The 24,093-nt window shown below is 40.8% G+C and overlaps 1 protein-coding gene and 1 pseudogene across 13 annotated transcripts in view; both read left to right on the top strand.

The window, feature by feature from the left end:
* The window catches only part of CTPS2 (CTP synthase 2), a 444,584-nt gene that overhangs the window by 24,821 nt on the left and 395,670 nt on the right, over positions 1-24,093 (top strand). For 12 of the 13 annotated variants that reach the window (XM_061627202.1, XM_061627211.1, XM_061627203.1 and 9 more), the window contains exons 2-6: positions 4,404-4,609; positions 16,349-16,519; positions 17,210-17,310; positions 17,671-17,787; positions 21,135-21,218. In XM_061627202.1, coding sequence (XP_061483186.1) covers positions 4,404-4,609; positions 16,349-16,519; positions 17,210-17,310; positions 17,671-17,787; positions 21,135-21,218 — 679 coding nt within the window. The remainder of the gene's footprint in view (positions 1-4,403; positions 4,610-16,348; positions 16,520-17,209; positions 17,311-17,670; positions 17,788-21,134; positions 21,219-24,093) is intronic. The other variant, XM_061627212.1, reaches the window with a different exon arrangement.
* LOC133385729 (WW domain-binding protein 2-like) lies at positions 1,904-3,650 on the top strand (annotated as a pseudogene).

Raw genomic sequence — 24,093 nt, 5'->3', positions numbered from 1 at the left:
CCCTCCCACAAGATCTACGGCATGCCTCTTCCCTAAATGTATTTCGTAAAGCCTTAAAGACCTGGCTCTTTCAACAGGCCTTTGGGATTTCCGGGGAGGGTTAACTTCTATGACTGAAATGCCTCTTACCCTGCACTAGTATTGTTGTTGCTGCTGTATTGTTTATATAGTGTATTAATGTATTTTATCGCATTGTGTTTTAACGGTTTACATGTACGTCGCCTAGAGTGGCCATCGGCCAGATAGGCGACACATAAATTAAATTTTATTATTATTTATTATAGACTTGGGCTACATGTGATCTTCCTATGTATGCGCTTTCAGGACAAGCAAGCTCTGGTTTCAGGAAAACATTGTGTTATATATAAATTTTATTCTATGTTAATTGCGCACTGCAGTATCATAAACTCAATGAAGTAATAAGTAGTCAATCCTATACATATCTACTCAGAATCAAGTCATTATTTTCAATAGAGCTTATGTCAAGGTAAGCGTTTATAGGACTGGAACTTCAGGGTGCAACGCTATACGCACTTGCCTGAAAGTAAGTAAGCCCCACTGAAATCATTGGAGTTCACTCCTGAGTAGACATGTATAGGATTGTGTTGTAAAATTAATATAGGATAGGGCACCCTAGAGATTTGGTGGTGGACCAGCTACCGCATTCTGCTTTGGCCCAGTGTATTGTTATGTTCAAGTGGAAGTGGAAGTAAAGGCTGTGTATAATTCTTGTTGTTTTCTCTGTGGTTAGACATGCCTTGCAGCAGTGGGATGGGAAGTGCACATCATGGAGGGTAAAATTTTAAAAAAGAAAGTATCACAAAATAGCAAGACACTGGCCCAGTTCTCATGACATGGTAAGCCTAAAGTGTGGTTTACTGTGTTATGTGAACTAGGCCATCCCTTGATGGGAGAAAGTAGCCTTGCTTTGGTATCTGCATTTTATTATCTTAAAAAAAACTAGTATAATAAAGGAATAGTTGCCAAATATTTTTAATTAAGCAGCTATTTTATCATTAATCAGTATTATAAACAACTATATATTAATTTGATAACAGTGACTTCTTGTTTGTTTTGAAAAGCTGACTTCATTAATGCTAATGCAGCAATGTTCTGTTCTGCATCCTCATCCCACTACTGATAAGGTTAATTTCATATTAAGCAAGGCTGGCCTAAGACATGTTGTTGCACAAGGAAAAGGTTTAGATGGTACCCTCCCCATTTCACATGCAGAAGCTAACTAGACCGACAGTTAAATCTTATTTTAAAACTAGCGATAGGATACCTTCCTTCCTCCCACTCGAGGACAGCAAGCTAGCTTAGAGGATGCATGCAAGCCACATGGCATACAGAGCTCTGTCCTCCAACACCTCACTGCAAGCTCAAATAAAAGCTGCAATTCAGCAGAGCTGGTACAAGCCACAGCACAGGCATATGTGAAGCGAGCAGAGCACGCAAGCTCCAGTGCTGGAGTTCATATCCTGGACTGTCTTTCTCTGTGCTTGCTCCCTCGATTGGGGGCCTTTCTCAACGACATTACCTGTTGCATGTTGGGAGAAAGCAACTAACACACAATCCCAACTATATCTAGTTAGTAGTAATTCCTGTTGAATTCAGTGAGACTTACTTCCATGTAAACGGGGTTAGGATTGCAGCCTAAGAGAGACAGTTTTTTTTAATGACTGTGCTTGAAAGCTTACAGTGTAATAACACAACTTTTTTTTAAAAAGGTGAAAATAGGAGAGAAGACTATAATAAAGTCAGCTACATGCTATAATAAACAAATATGTTCTAAGGTGCTTTCTTAAATTCTAGAAGTGATTGAATGGATTAGAAATGAAGGGGAGAGTGAGATTAAAAAAAAGAAAAAATCTTGTATCATACTTGTGGTGATAAACTCCTCATGTATAGTGGTACAACAGTGTATGGGAAGTACTCAGATCAAGCAGTGCCTAAGAGAGAAACAGACTTAAAGCACAGTCGTGTGCATAATTACTTAAAAGTAAGTCCCACTGTTTTCAATTGACTTACTCACTAATAAGTTGGCTTGAGTGCAGCCTTGGTTATCCAATGAATTTAATTAATCAGTCGACAAAACCCATATAATTAATCTATTTTCATGTCCTTATTTAGGAGATAATTCTAATAATATATAGTTGTATAGCTTCTTTATCCCCCCCCCATTTTATTTCTAGCTTTAATTATATTGCTCCAGGACCTTTGGTACCAACTGGAAATTTATCAGAATTTCTCTAGTGCAGTTCTTTTCAAATTTCTTTAAAAGATGGGCTTTGGATTTAAATTTATGAACAGCCATGTTGGGGCAGACATAGGAAGCTGTCATACGAAGGCAGGCCATTGATCAATCTAGCTCAGTATGGCCTACACCAGTGATGGGGAACTTGTAGCATTCCATTTATTGTTGGACAACTCTCATCATCCCTGACTTTTGTCCATGCTGGCTGGGACTTATAGGAGGGGGAATCCAATAATATTTGGGGGCCACAGGCACGTCATCCCTAGTCTTTACTGACTGGCAATGACTCTTTAGTATGTCAGAGAAATGTCTTTCCAGAGATGCCAGGGATTGGACCTGGGGTCTTCTGCATGCAAAGCATGCTCTATTATTGAACTCTGGCCCTTCGCAGTTGTCTGTTTAGCTCAATATTGTGTCTTCAACAATAGCAAGATTCTGATGCATCAGAAAAGAGCAGAGTACTATAAGTGGAACCCACAACAAAATGTTGCAGTGTGGAGTGCTCCTGTTCGGTGTTCTAGGCAGCCAGCTAGGCCTTCTTTCAGAATCCTTATTCTGTCTCTCCCACTAGATGCTTAATAATCTGTGGCCACTGGCCATGCTCAGTCCTCATTGGACTGTTTTGGTTCCCCCCCCCCAAACATTTCTTCTCCTAAATATTTTCCCCTATTTCTGCAAGCTTTGGGGGTCCCTCTCTCATTTTTCAGTTTTGGTTACATAGCTGTACTAACTTAGCACCTGACCAAGGGACCAAGAAAGGCAGCGTCTTCATGACCTCATATCGAATTATCTTTGTGTCTAAAGCAAAGATGCAGTGCAGTCTTTCATAATGCCCTTTTATTTGATGAAAGAATGTGAGATTAAGCAGCCAGTTTTTGGAGCAAATTATATCAAAGGCGCAGTGAAAGCAGAGGCAGGAGGTGGTTGGGAAGGATCTGCAACTTTCAAAATGACATTCACGGCAGGAGGTGCCATTGAATTTGGACAGCGTATGCTGCAAGTAGCATCTCAAACCTCAAGAGGTGAAGTCCCCAATGGAGCCTATGGTTACTCCTACATGCCGAATGGGGGCTATGCCTTTCCACCACTTGCTGCCAATGGAATGTACCCTTCGGCAACTGTAGGGTATCCTTATCCACCACCACCTCCTGAAATGTATCCTGGTCCTCTGACAGATGAAGTCATGGGATACATGCAGCTTTCTCCACCTCCTTATCCTGGGCCCATGGAACCACCTGCCAGTGGCCTACACCTTCCCTCCACTCCAGTAGGCAGTGCCTTATATTGTATGACATGGAAACTGAAACTATTGCCTTTGTACTCGCCCCTTCTACCAACCAGGAACGATACGGAATTTGGGTGGCTAATGGAGAAGGGACAGTACCACCATTGAGAAGAAACCAGGACAGCTTTGCTCGGGAGTTAAGGGTCTATGGCATGTCTCAGTGTATTCCACATTTGGTGGAATTTGTGGGGTTTGATCTACCAACAATGAAAGTAACCTTTAAAACTTTTAGAGAAATACATTTTTATTTATTTGCCAGAGCATTTCAAGTTAGTTTTGCTGTTGTTGGGATTATGTTTTGGTATTCTATTGTTGGAGCTTATGAATTGTAAGGGTATTGTTTCAATTTATTATATATTTCTTAATGAGATGTTTTCTTTACCTGCTGTTTGACTATTTGAATTTTGTTTTGCAACTGATTGAATTATGTAATTTTTTTTCATGGTGTGAGCTGCCTTGAGCATAGATTCTTATGGAAAGGCAGCATACAAATAAACCATGATGATGAGGATGATGAGTTTGATGTTGGTATATACAATTCTCTGTCATTAGGAATATCCTAAGTATTCTTATGCATTCTTGGGTATCCTGTCTTGTGGTTGTTGGTGGTGAAGTTCCTGTCTTAAAGGACTTTCTGTGTCCTTCCTTGAGCCTATTTATATTACTGCCTGTTAGTACTTCTGGTGGCAGTGAATTTCAGAAAAACACAAAGTACGTACACACACATGCGCAGTTCCACAAAAAAGCATGAAAAATACTTTTCTATATTGAAGATAACTTAAACTTTTCTCTTTTTTGCAGGAGATTCATAGTATTTCATAAGTTTACTTTTTAACACTTTTAAATTAACTTCACTTTTAGATTTCAAGCTCAAGAATTACGTTGTACCTTTAATTATCCCATGAAGTACATCCTGGTAACTGGTGGTGTCATCTCAGGCATCGGGAAAGGAATTATTGCAAGCAGTATTGGCACCATTTTGAAATCATGTGGTCTACGAGTTACTGCAATCAAAATAGATCCTTATATTAATATAGATGCTGGAACCTTCTCTCCATATGAGCATGGTATGAGTGACCCAAACCTCTTTTCTCTACAAATTTAGTTTCATTCCTTTTCTTTTTTTGAGAAATAATAATAATAATAATAAATGGAAGCTGAAGTTTTGAAATGTCTGATATAATAAAAGCTCCAATATTGCATTTATGCATAGATGTTTAAACAGCTAGAGTTCAGTGAGATTTACTCCAGAGACTACAATCCTATACACACTTAAGTAGGAGCAAGTCTCATTGAACTCAGTAGGATTTACTTCTGAGTAGACATGCCCAGGACTGCACTGTAGGTTGCATACTCAGGTTTATTGGTTTATTCCACAGAAACTCAGGGCTGAGTTACACAACTGTGTCCATTGCTCATTGGCAGTAGCATCAAGAAAGAGCCTTGCACTCTTAAGCACAGTACCTTTTAGTGGAACCAGCTCACCTATTAATTTGCAGGACAATTGCTGCCAAATCATTAGTATGGAATTTACTAATTTTCCAGAATTAATAATGCTTACTTTTTAGATAATTTTTGTTCCACCTTTCTATTCACCCAAGTGCCCAAGACAGCTAACCATAAAAACAACATAAAACCAGTAAAACCAAAAATATAACAGTATCAGGAACAGCAGTTTTAAAAATCAACCAGAACAAAAGCAAAAGAGCCCAAAAATATTACCCTGGATTTGATAACAGTGCAGTGAATTCCAGGTTCTTGAGACCTATGTTCTGTGTCCTTATGACCAATTATCTCAACATGAAAACAGAATAGAAAAAAATTAATACAGCAAATCTTTCTTTGCGTTAAGTTCATTTCACCTTCATATGTACTTCCTTAATTGTATAAACAAATAGGGGTACAATCTTCCTTGCATGCTGGATCCCCATAAAGCATAACTGGGCTCTGCTTCCTCCTCTTTCCTGCTGCTGACATGCCACAAATCATTCTGGGGAAAGAAGTCTTTGTATGCATCCCATTCAGCTCCAATCCGATCTTGGCTCAGGCTGCAGTCTTAACCCTACTTACCTGAGAGTAAGGCCCATTGAAGTCTCTAGGACTTATTTCTGAATAGGCAGTTAGGAATACATTGTTAAGCTCTGAAGCTCGAATAGCTTACCAACAGTGCAGTCTTAACTATGTCTCCTCAGAAGTAAGGTCCACAGAGTTCAGTGGGACTTACTCCCAGGTAAATGGAGTTAGGATTGCAGTCCAGTATGGAATATGAAAGGAGAGCCAGTGTGGTGTAGTGGTTAAGGTGTTGGGCTATGACTTGGGAGACCAGGGTTCGAATCCCCACATAGCCATGAAGGCCGCTGGGTGACCTTGGGCCAGTCACTGCCTCTCAGCCTCATGAAAACCCTATTTAGAGGGTCGCCATAAGTCGGAATTGACTTGAAGGCAGTACATTTACTTTTTTTTTATGGAATATGAAAAACAACAACACAAACCTCCCACATTTGGATTGCCCTGGTACGTTGCTTACTCGTGTGCACATGCTGGGTGGGGACAGGAGAAAAAACAGGACCGTCTTGGAGGGAAGGATTGTGCTTAAAGGATGTAAAAAAGATTTCCCCCCCTTGCATTCATTTAGTAAATATGCTTTCAGGAACTAGTTTTAAGGCAGCTCACTGAAACATAACTGCTGTTGCTTTAAGAATGATAGAGTTGCAGATTTATGAAAGAGCAATATACTTTGGGACACTACTTAGTCATCACAAGGCAACATTTAATATGAAAGTAAGTAGTTCTTAATAAAGTTCTTGCTTTTGATCTGATTGATAAAGAAATAGTAATTTTTGAACGCATTGGCAAATGTAATTTCTACCTCTTTCTACAGAGCATTTTTTCCATCTCCAGGGTCCTGAAGGCAATAGTGTGTTTTTTCTATTGATCAGGTAACCTGAAAATAAAGTAGTATTCTGAAGAGAAGGACTTAAATTGTTTATAGAAGATGTGTACTCTGCTGTAATTCCACTTTTTCAGAAATTGTCTCATTAAAATATTACTGAAGTCTTTATGCTACTCAAATATAACCAGAAGACACTTGGAGTTTGTCATCTGTATGTCGTCTCTTTGAATTGAAGAACATTCCATATTTTTCTTAGAACTTCAAAAGACCCTTTCTCATTAGTATTCTAACATATTCCTTCTAATACCTGTTAACTACTCAACAAAAGGGGAGTAGATGTGTTGGAATACTTGATAGGTATTGCAAATCTGTACATAATTAGTTGGTGTAGAAGAATAAAATGAGTGTAATGTATCTCACACACACAGACCTAGCACACCTAGAATATGTAGTCATTTTGAGAAAACATTGCTGAAGGTGCTGATAATCTTGTAATTTGGCTTCACATGCTTAAACAATACATAGGTACTCCTGACTGAGTTGTACCTTATGTTTGCCAATATAGGAGCTCAGAATGTTTCAAATTTCCTTAACATTGTTCAGCTTAAGTGCTGCACAGCTTTTCTCTCAATAACTCCCCAGTGTGATATCTACAGTAACTTATGTTTATCTTGCGTAGGATTGTTTCACATTTGTTACAGCACATTAGGATCTAGTTTTCTGCTCCTTCCAGTCGTCCTACATCATTACACATCTAGTATCCTCATGCATTGGTTTTTTTCTGGAACATTTGAGCTGCATATAGAGATTTGTGAAAAAGATTTAGTTTCTTGGTTCCTTTCCTTTTATAAAAAAAATCCTGAAATTTGAGAATATGAAGAATCCCTCTTGTGCATATTTATGGATGGCAAACATCTTTTGAGTGTCACAGGTAACCTCTGATCTAACCTAGACACATGGGACTTCTGATGTGGATCTAACCCAGTTATATATAAACTGAGGAGTTAGATTTAAAACACCTGAAGGACATGCAGGTGGTGGATATGCTGGAGAATTCTTCTTCTCCTTGGGTTCTTTTGCTGGGGGGTCCCTTAAATAATCTCTGACACAGGCTTGAAGCAGAAAGGTAGGCCTTTAAAACAAGCATATGCAAGGTCAGTCCCCCAGAACACATCCAGGAAGTATCCAAGAGGGACTGCAATGAGATATGGTGTGCACAGATCCTTTATACCTTACTGAATACACATGTGACATTAGTTTTACCAATCCCCTAAGTTCTTTGTAATAGTTCTTCCCTCTTGAAATATTTCCAACCAACCAGATAACTTTATTAAAATGAATACATGTATATTCATACCTCCCATCTCTATTGTGTTCATTGATGTCAACCTGTCCCCTTTGCTGATATTACCACTATTCAACTGTCATATTTTACTAATGATCTTGTACTGTTCTGAAACCCATATGTACCATTTACATTCCATTCTATCATGGCTCCATTCAAGCTGGTCAAGGAACATCCCTAGGACATAACGGCATGGTCCTTGCCATGATGTCAAAGCCACGTTTTGGTTCACATAGAGTGACTGGAAGTTCCATGTGAGAATTCCTCTTACTACCTTGCTATAAAGAAAGATTAATTTTAACTCACCATATTATAACTAAAACCCCCCACAAAATATAAAGAATGATTAGGGAACACAGAAAAGGGAAAAGGGCAAACATTTGCTCTATTAGTAAAAAGAGATCAGAAAACCCGTTTTCCAAGATCACATAGTAAAAAAAAAAAATTCATTAAGGGATTGTATACATTTGTTCAAACAATACCAGATTAATGATCTGCGGTCATGCATTAACCATTTGACACTGAAAGATGCTCAGGAATTTGTGGACTTGACCTTCTCTCTGCCTTTCCCTATACACGCTTTGGTTTTAATGCCTGTTGTCTGTGAATGAGGGGAAGGAAATCCATTTTCCTTCATTAATTTTCAAGGGCCCATATTGCCTGGGGCCAGGATCCCTTAGGGGTTCTCCATCATTACCCCCATCCAAAGCTAAAGAAAATACAAATTTAGCTTTGCACAATTCTTCTTAGGACTAATTCTGTTTGTATCTAGCCCCACCCCATGGGTACTCCTCCTCCAGAGGAATAATCTGGGGTGGCACATAGCAAACAAGAGATCCTTCATCACGTTCATGAGGACTGTCAGGGACACCCTCTCTGGAAAGATAGCGCTCCTCTGCAGTGCCTTTCTCATGTTCAGCTTGTGTGAATCTCTCCTGGCTTTCACCTCCTGGCTCAACCAGTGGAGCTAGTAAGTCAATGGGCTTTGGATAGACCCAGGGAATCTCCTCCCCCATCTCATCATAACTGAGCCAGTGTTTACATGCCACATTTGCTTCAAAAGCTTCGTGGCCCTCCATCATTTCTGAGGACACAAGAGCGGCAGGCAAGTTAGGGTGAGCTCCGCCACCCCCCTCAGCCGCTCCCAGGTTGTAGTCAAAAATGAGTTCAAGCCGCTTTGCGGACAAGTATCTGTATCCTGCTGTACAGACCCCCTTTGATCATCTTTCTTTCCCTGGCCTTGGATTATAAGGGCAAGGAGTTGAACTTCTTGGTCTCAGTTCATACTAGCAAAGAGGTGGATCTGAAACTCCAGAGCTGGAGCCAACACTGTGGAGGATATCTATGCTCTGATATCCTCTGCTGTCCAGGTCCTTTAGCTGAAGTTCCACAGGAATGTCAGGCGGACTTGATGCCTTCCCACCCCCAGCCCCCATGCCTTTTTCTCCCAGCCAGGATCACTTTCAGTATTGGAGTCTGGTTGAGAGAAAAAAATCTTTCAGGTTATTAGGAACTATGGGAGGAGCAGATTTTGGTTCTGATAACCAAATCTGAGATAGGATCATCTGATATACGATAACTGTGACTTGTGAATTGGTGTAATCTTGCAGTTATGATAAAAAATAAACATTGCAGGCAAAGAGGTAACAAAGACATGGTTACTAAGACAGTTGCAGTGGCTAATTCGTAGGATTTTTGTTCTCATGCATTGCATGGTCATTGATAACTTTATTGCTAAGAACCTCTGCAGCACAACATGACTCATAAGAGCTGGCTGTAAAATGTGATGCATTTTATATTAATGTGGTAGGTGAATTTTTAACAGTAGCCTTTGGCATTGATGTTTGTGGCACATGATTTTTATAGAGGTAGCTGGTAATGGTAATGCTGAATAAGGAATATATGTTATGACTGAATTGATTTTTTTAAGAAGTGATGAAATTTGGCCTTTTTACTGAGTCAGTCATTTTCTGTGTCAGTTAATTTCTCCCTAAAATTTCTCCTACAACAAGAAAATGTAGCAGGGCATATTAAGGATGTATGACAGACCCAGAACACAGAGACAGTGTGGGGAAAAGAAAATCTTCTCTCGGCTTCACTCCAGTATATCTTGTGCATTAATTCTCTGGATTATACAGATTTAGATCTTCTTGCCAAATGATAATTTTTTCATACTTTTAATGAAAGAGTTTTGGTTTTATTTGGGGGGGGTGTTGCAAGAAAATACTATTAAGGATGTCCTTTAATTTTCTCCAAGGTGATCAGAATGTTGCTGCTAGTGGAAAATATTTATATTTTTTAAATTTATTCATTGTCTTTCTGCTATTAATAAAATTGCCTTAGTCCAACATCCAGGATCACCTATCATAGAAATAACAACTCTAAAACAAACCAGAAAAACAGCAGCAGGCAAACCATGAGACAGAATGACAAATTAGAATAATCTGGAAGAAACGCTTTTACTATTTGCCTGGACCATACAATTATGTAACCTTGTAGTCCACTGTATAGTCACTTTTTACATCATCTCTTCAAAATGAAGCAGATCTTGATAGTATAATTCTTCAGAAGTGTGGCCCAGTTATCATGTGGGATGGTTTTATAAGAACACTGGAAAAGGGACAAATCCTCCTTGGTTATGGAAGCATTTCCTGCTCTGCATAGAATCTAGGAAGATTGTAACAGACATTTATCTGATTTCTGTTCAACAGGGAAATATCTTATTCACCATAGGAATCAAATGTAGAGAGTTGAGTCTTGAGGAATTCCATTTTCACTTTTCCAACACAGTAACAGTTTCAGAACTACACTGATTTTTTAGTTTCATAGAATTCCCAACTCTGGGCAGGGCTGTGGAGTTGGTACACCAAATCTTCAACTCTGACTCTGACTCCTCTATTTTTCTACTGTCCGACTCCGACTCCTCTATTTTTCTACTGTCCGACTCCGACTCCACCCAAAGTTGCTTCTTGTCAATCAAGATTTATTTGGAAGTCGGAGTCGGTACATTTCTACCGACTCCTCCCAAAATTGCTCCTGACTCCGACTCCACCCAAAATTGCTTCCGACTCCATGACTCCGACTCCACAGCCCTGACTCTGGGTACGGGGATGTTAGTTGGTAATAATGTGATAAACAGAAACTTTATTATTTCATTGTTCCATTTGCTATGCTTGTTTGTTCTAGGTATCTCAACAAAACATAGAAAACATTAGGTTGTAATTCAGCGTAGCATTAAGCAGATCATTCTGTCAGCCTAAGGATTTCTCCTGATGTACCAGAACATTCTTCCCCTCTCCTCCCCCCATGCACCCCTGAATCAGTTTTGAGGGTTTCTCCAACCTTTCGGAGCAGATTTGGGGATGATGCAGGATGTGTGCTGGGGGAGGAAAGGGGGGAAATTTTGTTGTGGTAGCACTAATCCTTGTGCTACTGCAGCTGTTTTGTTGAAGCCCAGTACTTCCAATAAATGCAAGTTGTTCCAGAGGAAATAATTCAAGACTATCCTTGCATTGTTACATAGAAGGCAGTCTGAGGCAACTGAGCCAAAATATCACCACATGCTAGTTTTGGATTAAGGAAGGAATAGATACAACCTGTCTGCACAGATTAAGTACAGGGATTATTGCAACAGAACTAGGCATAACATGTTACCTGCTGGCCTTCTTTGACTGTTGGAAGTGTTTTATATGAGCAGTATCCGTGGTTAGACTTCTGACAACTTCTGGGCATTCACTTTTCAAAAGCAAGTTCCTACATCTCAAGATAATGTGGATCTAGTTTGTAAGCATGATGGGTGATACCCAAATAAATTATATTCAGAATAGACCCACCGAAATCGATGTCCATTGATTTCAGTGAATCTGCTCTGACTAATGCTGGATACCTTCCAGTGCCAGAAAGTATTGAAAGTGCAGAATAAAGACGAATAAATAAGGATTTTAAATTTTATGGTTTCAGATCTTGTGATTTCTCAGTCTCCATTGGGATTTAAATGTAACAAGCATGATTTGACAAACTGCAAAACTATTTTAGATCATAAGGAAAACAGAAAAGTACACCATGCCCACCTATAATTTAAGCCATAGGAACAAATACATAAATATTGTTAATTGCATGCATTAATTTTTTTAAAATTAGCATTAGTTCTTAGATTTTATTCAGCGCTACAAGATACACTAAATGTAAATTTGTTTTAGGTTACAGGCCTTTGGACCATATTTCAGATCCCTTCTGCCTTTTAGAATAGACCCAGAATGACAGAGATGACAGATCCTTAAATCGCCTAATTAGTACTCCAACCTTTTAGAGTCCTACCAAATACTGTCTTGCCTGGGGTGAATGTAGTTCCTTATTTCTGTTGAATTTTGACTATAATCTTGTGCACCACGGGTGGCTAACTTGTGGTTTTTTAGATGTTGTTGGGCTCCAGCTCACATGGGCAATAGTCAAGGATAATAAGAGTTATAGTCCCAACAACATCTATAGGTTCCCTATCCTTGCTATAGACGCTTACTTGAGAGTAGGTGCCATTCAGTGGGACTTTATGCTTAACATTCCACTGTGTGATATCTAAAACAGCAGGCAAGATTGCAGCCACTGTTTTAGGCATTCATTACTGGCAACGCTTGCAATAAAACTTTGGACTTTTATGTTTTGTGCGTGTCGCTTTTTATTGACTTTGTGATTTTTTTTAGATTTTATGTTAGAGCAGTCAAATATTTTGCTTCTCTGCATAATGAAACTAGTCAAAGCTCCTGGTTACCTCAGTGGTTCATAGTCAAGCATAAAAGGTATATTCTTAGAAATATACAACAAGGATTCCGTGGACCACTTCATTCAGGTGATCCGCAATGAGTTTATGGAATTCAAATTGTAGTACAATAAAATACAGTATAAGAAATAAAGGTGCAATAAAAACCATGCAGCATCAAGCATAGTGCATTACAATTACTACAACAGGCATAAAAATCATTGAGGGCTCATCCAGACGACTGTATAATGTGCGATATGATGGCTTTGTGTATTCATTAATTTTCGGTGGTCCATATGACGCCCGTTTTTGTGCATTTTTGTGTGGTTAAATCCGCTTTTGCAGTACCGCAAAAAATGCGACATGCTTTTTTAAATTGGGAATCATCCGCTGTACCTTAAGGCGCTCAGATGCAATACTGCGGACTTTAGAGCTGTGGGCGGTCCATGGGCGTTTCCCCATACCCCTTCCCTCGTTCCCAGCCAATCATGTATTTCTGCTTTTGTGCATGTGCGCGAATGTCCGGGGAAAGCCCGGGAAAACTGAACCAGTCAGAGCAATGGTGTGGTGTTGGGGGGGCTCTGCAACTTCTACTGCGCAGCTACAGCCGTTTATTTTTAGCCAGCCTGCGAACTGGGTGGTTGCTCCGGGTGAGATCTGCAATTGTGGTTGTTTGTAAAGCCCCCCTTTTCCTGGCTGGTCTCGCTCAAGTGCAGCTGGTTGGTGCAGGGAGCTCTCTTTGCTGTTTCCTCCTCTCTCGGAGACAGACATGCACAGGCACACAGTGGAGATAAGCGAGAGCCTGGCGCTTTGCAAACAGCCACGGGAAGGAAAGGGAGAAGGAGGGGGGTGAAGGCAACGGAGCATCAAGTTTTGCCCGAAGTGGTTGGGAAGCCGTTGGGAAGCCTCTCTTGGTGGCTGTTCCCTGATGTTGACGCTGCCGCCGCCTACGCAGAGAGTGAGAGGCAGGCAGAGCGAGAGAGAGAATGGGGAGGAGCTGGGAGCCACCACTGAGTGCTGCACTCTAGAAAAGCTTGGGAGGCAGGAACCTTGCAGTGGAGCCAGAGGTCCCAGCTGGCATTCCTGCATGGTATCAATTTATTGGACATTTGGGGGGGGGAATGAAAGGTACAAGGTCAACTTGAATCGAGAATGCGCCTGGGTGGGTGTGCGCAAATACACAGAGTCACAAAACTGCCATGCCATCCCAGGAAAAGTTGGTTCTGCAAGAAGGGGGGTGCTCCCCATTAAACGCTCAGCTTTCCTGCCATTCTTTACAAAAGAAGCAAGTAGTAGCAGCTCCTCAGTGTGCCAGTACCTCCCCTTTCCGTTCTGGAGAAATGAGTGGAATTGCCAGCCGTGTGTATCTCCAGAATTATTGGCATATAAGTGGTTTGCTAAAGCCCGCAACCATAGAGACTGGTGGTCTACCTTCCTAGACATGACATGTCGTTACTTGCTTGCAGTTCCATGAGAAATAAGTGTTTACCCCCAGAAAATTTGATATGCAAAAAGGCAAAAATACATTCATTTGGTTTAGCAAGCAAACAACAATACAGCAGTTATTGTCAGATAAGTGGTTTGCAGTTCTCTTTTATTAGAGGGAACCCTTCAAAGCAGAGAAAGAGGAAAGGATGTTTAGCAGCTCTAAACTCATTCCCCCTGCACGCATTCCTATTAGAAATTGTTCCTGGAGAATATGTCCAGCGCACGTGTGTGTGTGCAAAAGGGGGGAGGGGAGGCACTGGACTCAGCACCACCACCAGCAGCCCCCAAGAATTGAGGGATCCAGCAGCCACGTGGGGTTCCTTAGCTAGGAAAGGCTGCTGGGGGCTGTGAGGGGGGGGAGATGGTGATCCCCCTCTGTGATGCCCCTGTATTTTGATAACTGTAAATATGGTAAGTGCAGATTTATTAAAGTATACATGGTAAGTGGATTGAGTGAGAGGGGGGAGTACATGGGCTAGAATGCTGGAGAATGCTATATGATGATTGGCTGAGCGTTTGAGTGGCTGAAGGTATAAATGAGAGGATGACAGTTGAGAGAGGGTGGTCAGTTGTGGGTTGGAGTTGGTTGTGGGTTGGATTATATTTGGCTGGTATTAAGGCAGATTATATATGACTGGAAACATAAAGAGTGACACTATATGAACCCATACACTTGTTGAACATTCCTAAAGTAATTTGTTATTTCCTGGTGTTATCAAATAAATAGTTTTGTTGGTTTACCAAAAGCCTGATCCTTGGCTGGGAATGCACAGACCAGAAGGGAGGGCAGGGTAATTACCAAGGCTGGAGGGAAACAGTAACAAATATATGGTGGCAACGGTGAAGGGAGATATTGTAACATCGTCAAGTATCCAGAGCAACCCAGGATTGTATGCTTTATAGACAAAGATACAAGGGGGTTGTGGACAGCAAGGGCACCCAGACACAAAGTAACAAGCCATAGGGAGACTAAGGCAAAGTCTCTGGCAGTATTGTTTACAGGGAGTGACTGGTGGTGCTGCCTAGCAGTGGGATCTTGTGAGATCTGTGCTAGGGTGAGCTAAAGAAAAAAGAAAAACTATGTTTCTCCCTGGTGGTAGCCACGGGTGGGAGTATCACAGGGGGTGCCAAGGGGAGGAACATTACAGCCCTCAACTGCACAAGGCAGAAATTTAATAGCTGTAAGTGGAGCTGTACAAGAGCCAAAAACTCGGTGAACTCCATTACAGCCACTACTACCAAACCAACAGGAAATTCAAACTTTCGCGCTCTTACGTTCAAGTGCATGCGTGTTATTGTGCTTCGGTGCAAAAGGGGAGAGGAGCATAGGTCATATTTTGCGGACCAATTGGCTGATAGGGGGTGGTGTTGCAGGTGGAGCTGGGAAAAAGCGAAAAGAATGTACGGGTCTTCCCGCTGCATGTTGATGCAAAAAAAGTGTATTTTTCAGATTGGAAAAGAGCGAATTTCAGGCAAAGTAGGGACTGTCAGTTGACAAAGCGAATATGGAAAACGTGGATTATCCGGGTCAGTTTGGACGAGCCCTGAATGGTCTTGTCAAGAACCTCAGTAATTTTCAAGTGGTCCATGGGTAAAAAAAGTTTGAGAACCACTGATATAGAGTGTATGTATTTAGAGGTGTGCACATAATGTTGTTAGATTGAAGAATGCTAATTTTCATCTTTGCAGTTTTGAAGGAACAGGGGTGCATGAAATCTGGTGTAATCACAGCAGTGTGTCCAGTGCTTGCAAAGATCTGGGGCCAGACCTGTATGGAAAAATATCATTTTCCTCTTTTGTAGAGGAAACAACCACAACTAATCTAGAGTGCCTAGGCCACTGTTGCTTGAATTCCACACCCCTTTTATGGACTCCTTACGATGAGAAGACCTTAAATGAATGCCAAGATAGTATAGGCAGCCTAACTTAGATATTTTTATGTTAAACTTGAAGTTCTTCACAGTTTGAAACTATCTGTTTTGGAATGGCCCAGCACTATGTGAGGAGAAGCCATTGCATTTACACTGGAAAATTAGCTATTGGAAAGAATGTTCCTAAAAGGATTAGATGCTTCATTGTTCACCTTATGGCCCTGTATGTGTGTGTGTGTGTGTTTTATGACTTTCTATCCTAATACAACTTTTTAAATGAGTGTTTTACATGATATAGCTATATATGCTTATTCCCAAAATACCTAAACTTCTTTTTCCTCTAGGTTTGCATATATACATGTTCAGAATATACTTTTTGTGCTGAAAATGCATGCTATAAATACGTATGCTTTACTAAAATATGTATCAAAAACATTGCCTTTATTGTTTTTTCAGGTGAAGTTTTTGTATTAAATGATGGTGGAGAAGTTGACCTAGACTTGGGAAACTATGAAAGATTCTTAGATATTAACCTTTACAAGGATAACAACATCACCACTGGAAAGATCTATCAGCATGTCATCAATAAAGAGAGGCATGGGGATTACATGGGAAAAACAGTTCAAGGTGCTTTTGTGTTATTCAGATTCATGCAGATTATTTCTTTTATCATATTTCTGTCCTCCCTCCCTCTGTTGTTATGTATGGGGTTGTCCCGTTTTATCCTCATAACAACCCATGTGTATTAGATAAGGCCACCCAGAGAGCTTTATGTTGAGCAGGAGTTTGATTGTAGGTCTTCCCAATCCAAAGCCTTCTGTCAGCTATAACTAGTCATCTTCATACGCATTAGTGTTTTATAAACAATGTGTGATATAATTGCCAAAATGTGTGATATAATTGCATTTTTCGTTTATTAGCTCAGTGTTCAAACTTTAAAAACACTATCTCCCTGCTCACTCCCAATCTGCTTCAGACAGTCATTGAATCATCCTGAGTAAACTGGGGGAGAGGAGACAAAGGAAAAGTCATGTTTGTGTAAGCAGAAGTAGTTGAGCAAGCAGGATGCCACACCAGGATATCGCTCATTGCATTTGTTCTTTATTCTCACTTCATTTATTCATCTAACTTTAGTTTTTGAGAGACTTCTTCAGGTTCAGATATGAAAGGAATATGCTATAGCTTTTAATACTGTTGTCTCTTTAGTCTGTTTGGGTTGCCTCTGAATTTGTTTTTCAGTAGAGATATATCTTGTCAAAAATATTTTCCCATAAATTTTTGAATGTTTCTTGCATTATGATTTGCTTTGCTTTGCAGTTGTTCCACATATTACGGATGCTGTTCAAGAATGGGTAATGAATCAGTCAAAAATTCCTGTGGATGGTGATAAGAAAGAACCACAGATATGTGTAATTGAGGTAAGTGTGTTCCATCTGTGGAAGTGTAGATAAAGGCAACATTTGTTTTGTAATGTGAATGCAGAGTATTTTTCTTCCTTTGTTTTATGTTATAAAGCTTCTTTGAATAACTGCAAGGAAATAATTCTTACACAATCATTATTTGCTGCTATTACATATGTGGATTACATTGCAGAAGTAGTTGTGGAGAAGTCAATAGGCACCACTCATTGACCTAAGTTGTTATCGGGATCTCTCTATATGATGGTGTTTCTTTCCTTTTCCTTTTTAAACAAACTAAAACTGAAGTGTATAGAAGCTATCTAAGTCAATTTTCTTTTACGTTGCTCAAATTGGTTGACTGTAGGCATTCCTTTTCAGCTGGGTGGAACTATTGGAGATATTGAAGGAATGCCCTTCATAGAAGCTTTCCGACAGTTTCAGTTTAAGGCCAAAAGAGAGAACTTCTGCAATATCCATGTCAGCCTTGTACCACAGGTAAGTTATTTTCATACTGTATTGTGCATTACTGGTTTCACATTTAAAATTTGAGGAAATGCTCATTTAGTGTATTTTTTAAGGACTGTCAGTGGACACCAAATTATGTTTACTCAGTAATGGATGCGCTGATGCATGTTAATCTTATTCTCACCATAAGTCTGGCAACAACAAAAATAGTATTTTTAAAGCTATAACTGTTTCTAAGGGAGATTAGAGAAGTTAAACATTTATTTATTTCAGCTAGTAAAATAAAACATGAAAATTTTAGGTGGATGGCACTATGCCTTATAACAGATTTTAAGTGGTCATTTAATTTAAAATAATCCATTAGTTGTAGACGAGCTTCTGATGATAATATATTTTAGGAAGTTTGGGAGATTGTTTGCTTGACTCCTTTATAGAGAAGTATAACAAAGGTCTATGGCTTAATTTTAATGAAACAATGGAATGTACAACTCTTTCTTTTACTGTGGCTATGCCTGCTCAGGCAACTGTAAAATAAGTCAGTGAACCAAAGAAACAGCTGCTTTGGTGCCTTCTGTGAATATTTATTTATTTATTTGGTGGATTCTGTGAATAGTTATTTATTTAGTTACCTATCATTTTGCAATGGTGGTTAATGGCACAAAAAAGTACACAATAAAACACAAGTCTTAGTACCAACTCGGTATGAGGAATGTTATGGGGAATCTGTAGTTTACTATCTAGATGCATTTCAATTTGGCTTCAGACCTGGTTATGGGATGGAGACGGCTTTGGACACCTTGGTGGACAACCTATGGCAGGAACTGTACAGGGGCGAGTATGTCCCTGTTGGTTCTGTTGGACCTGTTGGTTCTGTCAGCAGCTTCTGATAACCTTGACCATGGTATCCTTCTGGGCCGGCTTGCTGGGATGGGACTGGGAGACACTGTGTTACTGTGAACAGTGGCTCTGTTCCTTTCTGGAGGGGTGAGCCAAAGTGGTGCTGGGAGATTCCTGTTTGACTAATTGGCTGTTGGCCTGTGGAGTCCTTCAGCATTCCTTACTGTCCCCTGTGCTATTTAACATATATATGAAACCTCTGGGAGAGGTTGTCTTGGAGTTTAGGGGTCTGGTGCTCCCAGTATGATGCCTGATGACACCTAATTCTATTTCTCCTTTCCATCAAAATCCAAGGAAGTTGTTTCCACTTTAAACCAGTGCCTGTCATCAGTAATGCATTAGATGGGAGCAAACAAATTGAAGCTTAATCCAAACAAGACAGAGGTGCTTCCGGTCAGTCAAAAGGCAATCAGAATAGGGATTCAACCTGTACTTCATGGGGTTACACTCCCCCAGAAGATAGTTTGCAGTTTAAGTGTTCTTCTGGACTCAGCCCTGAGCCCAGATGCTCATGTTTTAGCAATGGCCAGGAGTTCATTTGCATAGTTAAAACTAGTGTGCCCACTGTGCACATTCCTGGAGATATCTCATCTGGTCACTGTGACACATGCCTTTGTTGCATCCCATATGGATTACTGTAACACACTCTACATGGGGCTGCCTTTGAAGAATGTTCTGAAACTTCAGCTGGTCCAAAGAGCTGCGGCTAGATTGTTAACTAGGGCTGATTACAGAGAGCATACGACTCTCTTGTTATAACAGCTCCACTGGCTACCAGTTTGTTTCTGAGCACAATTCAAAGTGCTGATTATGACCTATAAAACTCTATATGGCTTGGGTCCTGGCTATCCGAAGGACAGTATCTTCCCTTAAGAGCCTGTTTGAGCTCTAAGATCTTCAGGGGAGGCCCTTCTCTTGGTCTCGCTACCCTCCTAGGCACGTCTGGAGAGGGCCTTCTTGGTGTCTGTCCAAAGGTTCTGGAACTCCCTTCGTATGGAGGTTAGACTGGCCCCCTCCTTGCTGTGCTTCCGTTGGCAGGTGAAATCTTTTCTATTCTGACAGGCTTTTGAGAACTGACTGCAAGGGCTTTAATAGTGTGCTGTTCTATTTATCTTTATCATTGCCTTTTTAATGGATATATTTTCAGTGGTTTTAATTATATTGATGGATTAATTGCATTTTAATAATAACTTTTTTGTATGCTTTTATCTATATTTGTTTTAATTTTTGTATGCCACCTTTAGTTCCAGTTTTGGGGAAAAGGCGAGATATAAATGAATCTAATAATAAGGTACATGCTTTTGAGTGGGAAGGGATAGACAATGGAAGTAGCACTCAAGTGAGGGACATGTGAGATTGTCATAGTCATTTTATTTCTATACTGATGAGATGTGAAGTGCACTAGTTTTTCTCAAACTGGGATGTATCCTGGGAAATATTCTGTAGGAGTGCTGCATTGTAGCTCCTTAATGTGTATAGAAAATTCTGTCTAGCTTACCTCATTTTCTCTGCTCATTTGCTGTAGTTTAAGCTAGACAGATGCTTTTGTGTTCCTTATGAATGCCTGCTGCGTTTTTTACGTTTTATATATGTTCTTCTGATAGCCCTAAGACTGTACAATCTGTTTATTACATAATAAATGCAGATTTGTTTTCTACGTATTGCATAGTCCTCTCATGTTTATAAGAGAGCTTGAGTTTCTGTTGTGGAGAAAGATAATATTTTCTCACCACACAAACACAACAGTTTTGTCATGAGGAGAATGTGGTACTTGAATGGCTACAACGATGAATGCTCCTATGTATGTTTTATATGTACATATGCACATGATATTTGATATTATATTAAAATTATATTAAACTGCATTTGGCCGTATCTAACGGCACTGCTCTAATCGCAAGATGAACTTTCATGTGTGCAGCAGAGCTTCCTCTTTTTCTCCTGTTCCCTGCAGCCCCCCCCCAATGCATCATCAAAATCAGCTCCTGATAGTTGGGAGACCCTACAGAGCAGATTTGGTTGGTGCTTGGGTGGAGGAGAAGAGATGAAAGCCCTGTTGCACCAGTGGAACCCCAGTGGCACAGCATTAGATGCAACTCACTATATTAAAATTTATATTTAGAATAAAAACAATCTACTAAAATAATATTAAAAGTGTCTTATGGGGCTATGTTCATCTTCCCCACTGCAGTGCTTTACTATTTTATTACCTTTTCTTGAATTTTATTTCCATTAAATAAATGTTTGGAGGGTATTCACCTCTGATCTGTGTGCTTCCATTTAGAAGCAATGTAGCTGTCCCTTCCAATTAGGCTATATCCATGCCATAAAACTATTATGTGTGGTCAAGTTATTGCAGCATTATCATGAAAGCAAACTTAAGGAAGTAATTCTGAACAAATGTGGCTGGGGCATGCATTTCCTGATCACATAGAAAAGTATGAGAATTCAGGTATATTACACAAAACATTTATTTTCAGCCTAATGCTACTGGAGAACAGAAAACAAAGCCTACTCAGAATAGTGTTCGGGCTTTAAGAGGACTTGGTCTTTCTCCTGACTTGGTGAGTTTGATAAAATCTGCCGTATTATGTTAGAAAGGAAAACTAGGAAAGCAATACAACTCAGGTAGCAGGAATGGCTGACGAGGAGGAGCAGTGCCATGCACTTGGTCTCCATAAAAAATGTCACTACATTTATTGAGAAGGGGGTGGGGAGAATGATTCAGTGTGGGTGCAGTGGCAAAGCCAATCCCTGCTGTCTTGTCTCTCAGGCAGCAAACCTAAACAAGTTTGAGTAGGAATGTGTTCATTAAAATCATGAAAATGTATTCAGAATCCATATTCTCAAAAACAAACTTTGTTAAATACAGCCAGGTATACCATGATGTAAAAGATAGTTTGAAATTCTATTTTTATTTTTAGTGTTTGTCTAGTTGGCTACACAATTGAATGTTTCTTTTTGTCCCCAGCATGAAGTATGGAATGTTAGTTAAGTATCTTGAACAGATGTTGTCTGCTTAATGTGCTTGCCTTGTATCATTGGCTGCACATATTGGGTTGGACCTAAACTTCAATCTTACAGGCGGGTACATTTCCTGAGTGAAGTTCCACTTGGTGGGGTGGGAGTGGAGATCTGCAGGCTGTTTTTTCCTTCTCCCCCTTCCCACCCCAGGGTTTTCCCTTTCCCCCCATTTTTTGGGGAAAAATGAAAAAAAATTTTTTTTCTTTCGTGCATGAAGATCACATCAGGTGGGAGTTGAGCTACCCCTAATGGTTGAAGGCGGAATCACTGTTCAGTTTTGCAGAAGCTTCTGATGTTCTGTAGCTCTTTCAGCCCAGTGTGTGGCATGAGCTCCATGGAAAGGGCATGTAGCGGTGAGAATGAGGAGGAGTCGGGTGTTGAATGGGAAGAAGGCACTAGTGCAGCCTTTCCCAACTAGTGGGCCACCAGATGTTGTTGGACCACAACTCCCATCAGCCTCAGCCAGCATTGCCAATGGTCAGGAAAGATGGGAATTGTGGTCCAACAACATCTGGTGGCCCACTAGTTGGGAAAGGCTGCACTAGTGACATACCTTCAGGTGCTCTGGGCTCTAAACGCTCTTGGTCTATTGACAGTGACAGCTTTGCCCCCATAGACTCAGTTTCCACTGACGAGGCCCAGCATGGTCAGGGAGTAGCCTCTCTGCCCAGCTTTCACTCTCTTCCTTTGCCTGCTCCACCATTGCCACCATGCATCCCCCTTCCCCTGCTGGGGAGGACCTTGCTGAGGTGGGTCAGCCGCTCTTGCCTTGGACATGTAGGCTGTGATGTTGGCAAGCTCAATGTGGCTCTACTGCCCCTCTGAGGATGAGCACTCGTGTGCACACACGCTCTCAACAGTGACATCCACTTCACACAAGTAGGGTGCCCGTCCATCCCTACTGAAGGTTTATTTTTATTTATTTTATTTCGTTACATTTTTAGACCGCCCATAGCTAATAGCTCTCTTTGGTTGGTAAGGAGGCGTGCCTAGTTGCTGCGACAATGTCTTAGTGCAGTGCAGTCATGCCTAGTTATTCTTAGTAATGATGCTGAATACTGTGTAACCTGTAAGCCGATTCATGAAATGCTCTGAACAGAAACTTTCTATTAAAACTACTAAAGAAAAGCACACTTTCACGTTCGTGTCTGACTTCAGTGGCTTCGGGCAGAAGAGTTTGATTCTACTTTCACCTGAAGTGGTTGGCTTGCAAACTCTCTGTCTTCTTATTCGGTTCATGCCTGTTAAACCCAGTTTGTCTTGTGTTTGGTCTCTATGTTTTAGTGGTATTTACTAACTGTCTTTCCTGGTGGTGTTGTGTGGTTATTTGTGTAGTGCTTAGTCCCCATAGGTATAGAACTTAGTCCCTGTGGTTTTAGAACTCCCCTTTTCTGGTAGTCTCTTCTGTTCCTTGGGTCCTTTTGTTTAAGTTTGTTTTTAAAAAACCCACAACCAACTTTAAAGGATCAGTTTTTTCTTGTTTTGATTCTCCACCTTTCTGCTGTCTATATGGGAGCTCAACATACTTCCCTGGGCTCCTTCTGGGAGGAAGAGCAGGATATACATTGAAAAAATAAATAATAATAAATAAATAGCCCTCCAGAGCAGACTACTCCTGTGGTCCTGAAGCCTCCATTTTTTTCCTGCATGTAGCCAGCAGATGCTAGCTAGCGCCCACCATTTTGTTTCCTTACCCCTCTCTTCATCTGTGACTATAAAGGGGGAGTTCCCATCCGCTCCTGGCCACGCACTGTGCAGAAGTCTACAGGATCAAATAGAGCCGCTGCAAGTCTGCACGCCCCCGACACAACCCTCAGCTACTGCCTCTGTGTCGTTGCTGCTAACAGCCATGATGAAGTATCCCACTCCCTCCACAGTTTGGCTTGGTTCTGTTTTGTCACCATCACTTTTTGGTGTTGTGTCTCTTCCTGGCAGCATTGGGAATCCTTGTTTGGGGCAGTTTGACATGGCTGGTCTGCAGGAGAGGGAGCCCCGCACTAGCTCTGATTTTTCCCCTCCTACTCACTTCTGGTTCACTTGGAGGAAGGGAGGGTTGTGGTCCTGCTAGGGGCACAGCCTGTGAGGATCACCAGTGCCTTGTGCAGAGGAGTTTGAGGGCAGAAGAGGCATTGTCAGATGAAGAAGATTGGAATCATGGCATGGTTTTAAATAATATTTTTTTTCTGCCGAATCTTCACCTGGAGACTTCACAGGTTTATAGGAGAATTCATCTGTCCCTGTTAGTAGTAAACCTTTATTGAACTCTGTGGGTCAGACTGTGCCTTCCAGGCTTGTCACGTACTCCAGAACCTCATGGATTGTAGTTTATACCTTATTTGTGATAACAATTGAAGGAGGTGCTGCTTGCTGATTTGGCTAGGGATCTGTCATCTGCCATGCCTGCTCCCTCTGGAT

The sequence above is a fragment of the Rhineura floridana genome, chromosome 5 (genome assembly GCF_030035675.1).
Source record: "Rhineura floridana isolate rRhiFlo1 chromosome 5, rRhiFlo1.hap2, whole genome shotgun sequence".
Lineage (NCBI taxonomy): Eukaryota > Metazoa > Chordata > Lepidosauria > Squamata > Rhineuridae > Rhineura > Rhineura floridana.
This window is presented reverse-complemented; position numbering and strand designations above follow the sequence as displayed.